The sequence below is a fragment of the Vombatus ursinus genome, unplaced genomic scaffold (genome assembly GCF_900497805.2).
Source record: "Vombatus ursinus unplaced genomic scaffold, bare-nosed wombat genome assembly UNPS02014789.1, whole genome shotgun sequence".
Taxonomy (NCBI): Eukaryota; Metazoa; Chordata; class Mammalia; order Diprotodontia; family Vombatidae; genus Vombatus; species Vombatus ursinus.
Genome location: NW_020954567.1, coordinates 8,918,219 through 8,929,671, shown reverse-complemented (window position 1 = coordinate 8,929,671; position 11,453 = coordinate 8,918,219). Strand labels below are relative to the sequence as shown.

General features: G+C 41.4%; 1 protein-coding gene across 5 annotated transcripts in view; it reads left to right on the top strand.

Moving 5' to 3' along the window:
• Positions 1-319: 319 nt before the first annotated feature.
• SCYL3 (SCY1 like pseudokinase 3) overlaps positions 320-11,453 on the top strand; it is a 36,386-nt gene continuing 25,252 nt past the window's right edge. For 3 of the 5 annotated variants that reach the window (XM_027868331.1, XM_027868332.1, XM_027868328.1), the window contains exons 1-2: positions 480-596; positions 9,470-9,682. In XM_027868331.1, coding sequence (XP_027724132.1) covers positions 9,518-9,682 — 165 coding nt within the window. In that variant the 5' untranslated portion in view covers positions 480-596; positions 9,470-9,517. The other 2 variants (XM_027868330.1, XM_027868329.1) reach the window with 2 other exon arrangements.

The window sequence follows — 11,453 nt, the reverse complement described above, 5'->3', positions numbered from 1 at the left end:
GAGGGGGTGGGACAGATGGGGAGAGGGGGTGGGACAGATGGGGAGAGGGGGTGGGACGACGCGGCCCCGCCCTCAGGACCCGTCTCACCTGTCGAATGCCCCGCCCAGCCGAGCCGAGCGGAACTCGAGAAGCCGGGAATAGCCTACAGATGCCTGCCCGAATCCATCATGGCGGGCAAAGCCTCAGTCCTTCGCCCAGGATTTGGATCCCAGCAGAGGAACCAATCGGAGGGCTGGAGATGCGTAACGGCACCGCCCCCTTCCCATACGACGCGAGACGAGGTGGCCGAGCAGCCATTTTTGATTCGGGCGGAAGTGGCTGACGGAACCTGAGCACAGGGGAAAGGCTTAGAAGTAGTAGAAGGAAAAGCCTCCCGAGATAGCTTTCGGGGCGGATGCCTGACCCAGAGTAACCGTCTCCGCCGGCCACGGTGAGGGACAGAGCAGGACGGCGCTCGTCCGAGGGCTGCCGGGCCAGCGCCGCTCTAGCGCGGTTCCGGGCGCAGCCGCCTCGCTGGTGGAGTCGGAGGGACGGAGGCCGGCGTTCTGTCCCGTTTCCGGGGGCGTCTCTATGGTGTCGGCTGGATCGAACCCTGGTCAGTGGGCACAGGGGCCGCAGCCTGGCGGGGCCGGGAGAAGGTCAGGGGTCATAGGGGTCGTTGGTGGCGAAGCGGAGACCGCCCGGAGCCGACACCCTCCGCCTCTTGGCGCTGCCACCCCCGCAGGTGAGGGGGCCTGCCGGCCGCCGCCTCTCGAAGTCCGGGTCGGGGGAGAGCGCCCGGGCCGAGCCGGGGGGCGGGACGTGGGCCCGACGATCCGGGAGGGGCGCGTGCCCGGAGGCTCGGGGCGCACGTGACGGGGCCGAGTCTGGGGCCGGCGGGCCCCCTTGGCTGAGCTCGGGCGCTGGAGGGACGGTCCGGAGGGGCCGGAGCCGCTGCCAGCCGGGTTCGTGCCCCCGCCTCCGCGGACGCGGCCGAGCCGGAAAGTTAGTGCTTGGTCATGGCTGGTGCCGGGAAGTCCCGCGGCTCCGCTCCGGGACCCTCTTCTCCTCCCCCCCCAACCCCCCGGTCTGGTCAGTTTGGGGGTGAGGTTGGCGAAAGGACAAAACTACGCTCCCTTTGGAAAACAGAGAGGGACTGAGGATAAAACGTGCCCACGTCCTCTGGAGAGTGATCGAAGCCGGTGCAGTTCTAGAAACTTGGGGTCAAGCGTCACAGTGGGGAAAGGCTGGACCGCTGGGGTCCAAGTGGATCGAGCCCCGGGCCTGCAGTTGGGAAGAGCTGAGTTCAGATCCGGCCTCAGGCACTCATTAGCAGTGTGAGCCCGGGCGAGTCACTTAACCCGTTTGCCTTAATCCATTGGAGAAGGAAATGGCCAACTACTCCAGCCAGGCAAGCCCCGAGGACAATAATGACGTCCTGGGGTCCACGGGGTCCTGGAGAGGACAGGACTGAACAGCGACAGTAACCAGTTAACTGACGTACTAAAGTCGATTCAGAAATACCACTGCTACCCGTAGAGCAATAGATTGAGCAAATAACGTGATTAATAGAATAGTGACATACATTAAAATTACTCTCATTTAGACTTTGTCTGATATTTTATCTCAATCCTGCAGTATCTCAGAATCCCACTAATTGTATACTCTTTGATTTAAAATTTTTCCTTAAGGAGTTACTGAGTATATGTATGCTAAAGGACTGAACCTGCCCCTGCTTCATCTGCAGATAATTTGATTGCGCACTTGGTGCTACAAAGATAATTGACCCTGATGGAATTTGAATTTGGAGTCAGCGTACTATTATTACACCACACAAAATAATTTGAACCCAAGTTTCTGGAAGACTTTTGAATTTTTGCTTCAGAACAAAATATTTCAGAATTTATGGCCAGCATTTATGTAGCACTTTACGGGTTTGCGTAGTGCTTTACAGATATATCATTTTGTCGTTACAACGATCCTGAGAAGTCGGTGTTATTATTATCCTCATTTTGTGGATGAGGAAACTGAGGCAAGTAGAGGTTAAGTGACTTGCCCAGGTAGAACTTGAATTCTGGTTTTCCTGACTCCAGGTCTAGTGCTCTATAGAATGCTAGAACTGTTGTCTGTATTTGTTCTGAAGCTAGATTTTCACTCATTTTCCTTCTTTCTTTTTTTTTTTTGTTATTGGCTTTTTCTCAGTGGTGTTACTAACTCTGGTTATCAGCTTTATAGTGATTTATTGAGGCCAAGAATGTAAATGAAAAAATTGTACTTTTGAGGAAGCTAGTCTGCCTACCTTCCTTTGAAGCTAATAAACTTTGTTTTATTTGTTTTCCTTTCTGGAGCAGTGAGAGAACTCTGCTATGGAGCTTCTATACAAGTCCAAGGGAAATGTGCTTGTATCTACAATCGGTAATCTTGCCCTTTACCCACTGATATTCTAAACCAAAATGGTGCACTTTAAAAAAAAAGTACTAGTTATCATTAACATCCAGACATCTCTCGACAGATGTTTGTAGTATACGATCATTATTTTTAGTTGTTTGTAGATAACATACTTTTTTTTGCAGCTATGGTAACAAATAGTATTCTTTGACAATAATATTCACAACTAGATACAGAAAAAGTTCCCCTTAGCTATGTAGCATTACTTGAGCTAGGATGTTTTCATCAGGCTGCTGACTTAATTAATACTGGTTGACTTGGCAAAATATGAATATGGTTCTTGTTATCAGGCTTGTAATAAGCTCTAGTAAATGTTTGTTGATTGATTAGTATCTGGTCATATTACCTAGCAAATTCTCCTTGGAGCAAAGTAAATGTTACAGTGGATGTGTTCATCATTTGGATATTCCCTCAATTGATGCAGATTAAAATGTCTGCCCCTTCTTTGGGATTCTTGTCCATGTCTTCTATAAGTTGTACACATAGAGGAAGGGGGCTGGGGCCCTTGGCAGCAGCTTCCTCATTTTCCCTTGACTACCTGATGATACTGGTGTAACATGAAAGTTGTCTTATCTTTTTCGAGCATAATTTCTTTAATGGCATCCTTTACTAAGCTTCTTGGTTGTTTTTAATATTTTGTAGCCTCCATGCACCTCTCCTTTGACACTTTAGCAATATTCATTTTCAGTTCCATATCACACAACCATACAAGAAGAACAGAATAGAAGAATATTGGTATTAAAAAGATGAACGTTAGGTACAAGAGAAAAGCTTGGGGTCCTTACAAATCTAGTCAACATGTTCTTATTCATTCATTCATTCATAAATTTATTTATGGCAAAAACAGTCCTGCTCTCAAGTAGCTCACAGTCTAGGGAAACAACATGCTAAGGGCTATGTACCAACAAATTACAGGAAAAATAAAAGATATTCCCAGAGTGAAGGCACTAGTAGTATGTGTGTGAGTGCAGTTCCCTGAAGGTAAAATAAATATCTCCTGAGAAATGTGGACTTCTTTAAAACGTATGTGTTTTTTATTTTAAGAGAAATTCCAAAGGATTTTGTACAAAAAGCATACTACTTTTCAAAGACATCATTTTGTTTTTGCTGTACCTAACTAAAGCTTTGTTAGACTGATTGCTAAAAATCATATACAAAGACACATTAAATCAATGATTGTAGTTATTTGAGTAGCTAAGTATATTTATATAGTGCCTTATGGCTTACAAAGTGCTTTACATACATATTCTCAGTTTTATCCTCATAGTAAACCAGAAGATAGTGGGAATATTATTATCCTCACTTGACAGAAGGCCTCCACCAGGTTGGGTAGGGCCTCTGGGTACCTTCTCTAAGGACATATAATTGCACCAGATGGGCAGCATTGGAAGAGGAAGCTTCCAAGTTGATGAGATCACACATCCATTTGAGAATTGAGGAGGAAGACTGAGGCTCAGAGGTTGTTTCATTTAACCAAGTAGCAGAGCTGGGACTTGGAAGGCTCTTTGTACACACCACCGCCCTGTCTCTCTAATCAAAGTTTGTATTACAGGATTAGAAGTGAAAGGGACCTCACCACCCCTTTATTTTTACTTAGAAGAAAACTTAAGGCCCATATGTGACATTATGTCTCTGTGCTTTTGAATAGGCTTCCCTAATGGAGGGAACATACTCCTTGACCACCTTGTAGAATCACTGTTCTCCTCAATCAGTCAGCTTAAATGTACTCTTAAATGTACTGAGTCAGTACCTAGAACAATCTGTCACAACGAGCTTACTTTCTAATTGGGACAGTACAAGTATAAAGAGAATGATACAAAGTAAGTAAAAAGTTCTTTGAGATATCAGGTACTAACAATTCAGGGGATAGGTAGAAAATGGTCCTTGAGATATTTCTTTTTTGGGGGGGGCGGGTGAGGCAATCAGGGTTAAGTGACTTGCCCTGGGTCACACAGCTAGGAAGTGCCAAGGCTGGATTTGAACTCAGGTCCTCCTGACTCCAAGGCTGGAGCTCTATTCACTGCGCCACCTAGCTGCCCACCCCCCTTTTTTTACTTTTTTTTTTTTTTTGCCTTGAGCTCCTTCTTGAAGGAAGAAAGGGATTCTTCCTGGTCGAGTGGAGGAGGGGAGTGCATTCCAAATATAAGGGAACATGAGTGCAGAGCTCTGGGAAATGAGGAGGAGGAGGTCAGTTTGGCTGGATCACCAATTGTGGGACAGGGAGTAGGGAAAGACAGGTTGGGCAAGGTTTTGAAGGACTTCAAAAGGTAAACAGAGGTGTTTATGTTTGATTCTAGAGAAAAGAGATTTTATTGGGTGGGCAGTACCATGATCAGATTTGCACTTTAAAGAAAATCACTTAGGCAGCCATAAGGATAGATTGAATTAGAGAGAGATTTGGAGCTATTGTAGTGATGAGAGTCTGAACCACTGAGGGGCAGGGTCAGATGTCAGAGATGTAGAGATGGAGACGCAAGGTCTAACAAGTGATTGGATAGGAGACTTGGAGAAAGAGGTGGGGATAATGTCTAAGTTGAGACTAAAAAATGACTGTACCTTTGACAGAAATAAGGAAGTTTGGAAAAGGGGTAGTTTGGGACAGAGATAAATTATGTTTTGGATATGTTGAGTTTGGGATATCTCTGTAACACTCAGTTTGAAACATTTAATAGTTGATTGATGATACAGTTCAGAGAAAAGACTGGGGCTTGACACATACATCCAGGAGGCTTTGGCATTGGCATAGGTGTAGAGATGATAATTAAGGCATTGTATCTGAGGCCTCTCTTGATTTCTCTCCCCCCTTAGTGCCTCTCTCTTCCACACTACTTTGTATATATTTTGTATTTATGTGGGTACATGTTGCTTTCTCCAATACAATATAAGCATCTTGAGGGCAAGGATTGTTTGGTTTTTGTCTTTGTGTGCCCAATGCTTCACATAATGCTTAAAAATGTTTGATGAATTAATGAGTGAGTGAGTCAGGTGACTTGCCAGGAGTTGAACCTAGGTCCTCCAACTCCAAATCCAGAGTTCTTGACGTTATACTGAGCTCAAAGTTTGTTTTAAAGTGTTTGTTTTTTTACACAGAACTTTAGAAATGACTTTAGTGGTTAGTTTCTGATGATTATCTTTGGACAACCACTGGTCGTGCGGTCACAGTACTTCCTCATTGCTTGTGTTCTTGTAAAGTCAGTTCTGAAATGTTGTCTTCTTCTGTGGCTTGGATTTCTCTTAGCCCCTTAAACTTAATATGTTTCCTTGACCCGTGTTTATTTTAGGAAGGCACCATTGTGTGGCTAAGAGGTATAATACTTTCAGGAATGGAGGACAGCTTTTGCAAATGTATGGCGGTGGGAGATGTACTGTCATTTATGGGAAAAGAAGTCAGTCTTGTCTTGGGATAGTTTTCTATATAGCATTTATGTGGCTTATTCCTCAAATCTGAAGTGTTTTTCAGATAAACATAACCAAGAAGTGTAGTTAACTGCTTTTCATGACATGGCAAGAGGAAAGGGGTGTTTTTTTGGTTTTTTGGGGGGGGCAGGGTCCTACATAAGTTGTGGCCTGAAGAGATAGGAAAGTGGAAGCTGCACATGACTAAATATTAGGAATCTTTTATAGTAGCTTCTTGTGCTATACAGTAATTAAAGAAATAAACTTGTAGGTAAATTGCCCATTTTGTTGCATTACTAACTATACATGACAGCCAGGGGAATTTTAATCTTTTTAACACGTAACTAGCACAGTTAGCATTTTGCCTGGCACATAGTGCTTACAAAATGCTTTGCCAGTTGATCTGCATATTATGTATCACCTTAAATAAATACAAATGGAAGAAAATTCTAAAATAATCCAAATAAACCTTTCTCATTCGTAAAAACTTTTAAAAACACCATTTCGTTTCATGGGAGTCATTTAATAAATGTTGACGTTAGAGAAGAATCTTTTATGAAAAATTTTTTTCTTGCACATGCATTGGGAATAGTGGAAAACAAATCATTAAGAAAGTTGGGAGTGTAATTTTAACCAGAAGAGCTTTATTTGAAATGTTTTAGGTATGCTTGAGCTCAAGCCTCATTTTACCACTTTGCTGGCATTCTTTTACCCTCCTATTTCTTGCTTAGTGGTTATCAGCATTCATTGAAGGCTGCTGAGAACTTAAGGCACTTAAGTTTTTGTTTGGAGAACTATTGTAGAAGTATCAAATGAAATAAGCAAACAATTAAGTATTAGGTCCATTTGGGAAAATTATTGCATGTAATTTACTTGGGAATAAAGAATAATCATAATTATGATAGCTTTTGTATAGTGCTTTAAGATTTACAAAGTACTTTCCAAATATTATTTCATTTGATCCTTACAACAACTCTGGGAAGTAGATGCAGTTATTATCCCTGTTTTACAGATGAGGAAACTAAGCAGAGAGAGGTTAAATGGCTTGTCCAAGGTCACAGAACTAGTAAGTGTCTGAGGCAATATCTGAACTCCAGGTCCAGTGCTCTATCCATTGTGCCATTTGCCTGCATCACAAGCCAGTAGGAAGTATTTTGGCTTTTCAAAAATTCAAGTATCAGATTTTTTTTTTTAAACTACACTACTTTATCTTTTAACTCTTGTATATATGTTGGTGTCAGAATATCAAATGCTGTATATCTGTAAGTGTATCTGTTTGTGAATGTGTTCTGAGACAATATAATCAGTCTTTAGCTGAGTTAGAGTAACCTTTGACTCTTCCCTCTCCTGTATCTCATATTCATTTGATTCTGAAATTCTGTCAGTTTTGCTTCTGTCCTGTCATTTACATGAATCTCTTCCCTTTTGATCTGCTATTACCACCCAGATAAAGACCCTCCTTATTATCTGCCTAGGTATAGCAATAGCCTCCTAACATGTTTGTCATCTCCATTCTTTCCCTTTTTGGATTAACCCTAAATATTGCTGTCATTATTGCCAGATAGTTCGTGCTCTTGCATAGACATTATCAGATCACTCTGCTCCAAAATCTTAAGTGAGATTCATTATTACCTCCCAAGAAGAGTTCACCCTTGTTTGGCATTCAGAAACCTTCTACATACAATCTGGTACCACTCTATCTATTCAGTCTTATCTGTTTAACACGGCTCTCGTCCACTGTACTCTGTACTCTGGTTGACTCAGTACCCCTAACCCATAAAACACTCTTTTCTCTGGGTCTCTTCTCAAGCTGTTCTTTAAGTTTGGAATGCCCTCTTTACCCATTTTTGTCTGTTAAATTCCATTTCATCCTTTAAAAAGCACACTCAAATGGCTTATTCTTTTAGGAAATGATCTTTTCTCTCAGGCCTTATATCATACTTTATAGTACACCTCAGTAATTTCCTTAAATTATGTATTATTTGGTATTGTTATCTTTATTACCTTCTTGTTGCCAAATTCAGTGGCCTTTTCTCATCAGGACTTTCTCAAGTCCTGATCCTTTTTGACCTCTGTATGTAGCATGTGAGTGTTGACTTCCTGTTTCTTCTTGATTATCTCTCTCCTCTCTGTGTTTTCATGACAGCATTGGATCAGTCCTTTTTGGTCTCCGTTGCAGAATCATAATCCATTTCCTGCCCGACATGTGACTCTCCTGGCCCTCCATATCCATCTCTATACTCCCTCTCACCAAGCTTCCCTGGGTTCACTTATCACCTATATGCAAGTATATAGCTATATGTCCAGGCTTAGTGTTTCTCCTGAGTTCTGGTCCTGCATCTCCATTTGCTTGTTGGATGGTTCCACTTAGATATCCTCTAGGCATCGCAGACTCAACATGGCAAAAACTAGTAAATTCTGTTCTTTACTTACCTGTTTTCATTGATGGTTCTACCATTTTTCCTGTAACCTTGGTTTACATAAAAATAGAAGTCATGCTCAACTCTTCACTCTCATTCCCCCCCCACCCCCACCCCATGTATTGGGTCAGAGCTTCTCAATTCCACCTCCTCAACATCTATCACATCTGTTTCCTTCTCTCTCATATCCCAGCCATCCTTATCACTAGATTCCTAATTCCAGCATCTCGCCTCTTTCCTTTACAGTCCTTCTACTACACAGTTGCCAGATTGACATTTCTGATTCATGAGCTTGACCATGTCCCTCCCTTGTTCCGGAAGCTTCAGTTCTTTGTTGCAAAACTAAATGCTGGCATTTAAAGTCCTTCTTATAATGTGTCTCCAGTTAGTCTTTATAGATATATTTCCTATTACTCCTTCTCATATACTCTGTGTTCCAGCCAAACTAGCCTATTTGCTGTTCCCCATATATGACAGTCCATCTCCTGCGCATATACCTTTGCATAAATGCTGTGCCCCATTCCTGGGAAACTGCTAAACATCTTGGAGACCCCAGCTCCCTTCAAGAATCATTTCTATATTCCCCTAGGTCAGGCCAGTACAACCTGCACCATGGCTGCCCAAAATCCTTTGGTGGGGCTGCAGGTTGTACAGGCCTGACCTAGGTGTTCCCCTAGTTCCCCACCACCATTCCTTCACTGTATTTATTTTGTACATATCTTATACTTAATTTTATCCATGAATGTGTTATGTCCCCGCAGGAGAACGTAAGCACCTTGAGGGCCTTACTTTTGTCATTTATAACCCCAACACTTAGGATATTACTTGGCACATAGTAGGCATTTAATACATGCTTTGTTGATGGATAAAATGGTAAATCTGGAGGGCTGGCGTGGAAATGATGATCTTGTTTTAAAATCTACTGAAATGAATGGGCTGGGAAGTACAAACTCTTATTTCCACAGGACCCTCCCACACAGGATTCCCTGGGCGTGTGTGCTAAGAAACTTACTCCAGAGCTCTCAGTCTGGGATATGGCTCATTGCTGAGCACTTACTTTTTAATGACAACTGTCCGAGGTTCAGAGGATTCTGAAAAGCCCAAAAGAGAGACTCTCTAGGCCTTTTAAACACCTGTAATTCCATTCTCTGGGATGAGTCTTCTGTATTCTTGCTTGATGTACACGTGGATTTAATGTTTTTGGAAATCTCTTCTCCCCTTTTAGGTCTGTGTTTCTGAGAAGAAACGTCACCTCAGCTTCACTGCTCAAGGGATGGGATCAGAGAACAGTGCTCTGAAGAGCTATACCCTTCAAGAGCCACCCTTTAGCCTACCTGCTGGCCTGCTTGTTTACCCAGCCGTGCTGCAAGATGGCAAGCTCGCCTCGGTTTTTGTATACAAGAGAGAAAAAGAAGACAAAGTTAATAAAGCTGCCAAGGTACTGTAGAGGAGGTGACTTCACTTAATAACCAGCACCTGCTAATATCTCCATTATCATTTCCTATTTAAAAAAAAAAAATTTGAACCAAGAAAGGACAGATTTCTTTCTGAAATAAATGAGGTGAAAGGGTCCTGGGATTTATTCATAGCCTCCTTTAAAAACTTAATGATTATTAGTTTTTGAAAATGTCTCCAATTGGTGGGATATTGCCAAGTATAATCTCCCAATAAAGCAGCTTTATGAAAATCAATGTGATTGATTTTTGTCATTTACTTTTTTTTGAGGTTTTAAATGAAAATTTCTGTGAGGCTAATTTTACTTTTCTTAGTTACAGTAACAACTTCTATCTTAGGGGAAATGTTGAAATATGAGTATGTTTTGCAAATTTAATTTATTGTTGAAAGTAGAAATGGAAACTATTTGCCTTGGGAACTTTGGAGCCTAAATTGCAAAGGGTGAAAGGTGGGAATCATCTATATTTTACTTTTTACCACTTAGTTAACTTATTCAACAGTTTATCAGTATACCAGTATGTCATCCAGGGAACTTATCCCATCTCTGAATGAAACTCCATAGTCATTAAAATGATTTGGAATGCCTTTGTGTGTTACAATGAAGTTTTTCTAGAGGAAAAAGCAAACATTAATCAGATATCCCTGAACAGCTTTTTTATAAAGACCTAAGCTAAATAAATGATCTCTCCCCAAAATGTAATACTAAGCATTTTTAAAGTGAGCAAGATTATTTACTTAAATGTTTGATTTTTTTTAGCAAGCATATTGTTTTATATACTCAATTGCATTTTTAAATGTTACATACAATTTGAGATCACTTGTATAATTATGCCTGTTACATAGGACTTTGATTATAGTGTTACTGCTTTTAATAGTCAAAGAAGTTTGTAGTCGTATCTTTGATTTTATCATTATATCATTTGTTATATATGATTTATTTGATGCCGAGTCTTTGATCAGGGATATAATCCCCTTATTAAAATGCTGTACCTATGGGAAATCATGATCCAGTTTATAACAATCCACTTTATGATGTAGTTTCAAGGATATAGTAAAATTTGGGATTCTGTAATCTATATTAAAACAAAGTAATCTTTTTATTGAAACCTCCATCTCCTCCCCAAATCAGATATTGTTAATAATTTGGTAGAAATTGTGGAAAATGCATTGTGTATTGACATCCCTCCTCAGCACAGGCTGCCAGTATTTTCTGATATAATACTTCTCGAGTGAAAGCAGAAGACCTAGGCTCTGGTCCTGTCTAGGCCACTTATTAGTTGTCTGAGTATTCTGACCTGATTCTCTTTTCTTATCTGCAAAAGGAGGATAATGCCTGCCCTGCCTACCTCACAGGGTTGTTGTGAGGGTCAAACAAAAGTGCTTTAAGAAGTGCACACTGAGATGGTGTTTATTACGGTCTCACTTTTTCTTTACAGCGACTTCAGAGTTAACAAAACTAAGAGGACTCTTTTTGGAACGGGAGTTACTTTACATGTTGCGTCTGTGCGTTTTAAGATGCGTTCTGAAACTGCGACGTATGTTTAAAGAGTGCATCTAGGTTTAGGAATGTTCGTTACTTTTTTTTAAACCACATGATTTGAGGGAAAAAAAGGAAATCGTGTCCTTGTTGTGTGAAGTTCCTCTTTTTTAAATACAGTAAACTAGGTGAACGTATTTTTCTCTATGAATCTGTACAAACAACTGTAGGAGAATTTGATATTTTTACCAAAGGTGAGAGTATTTTCCAAACTTAA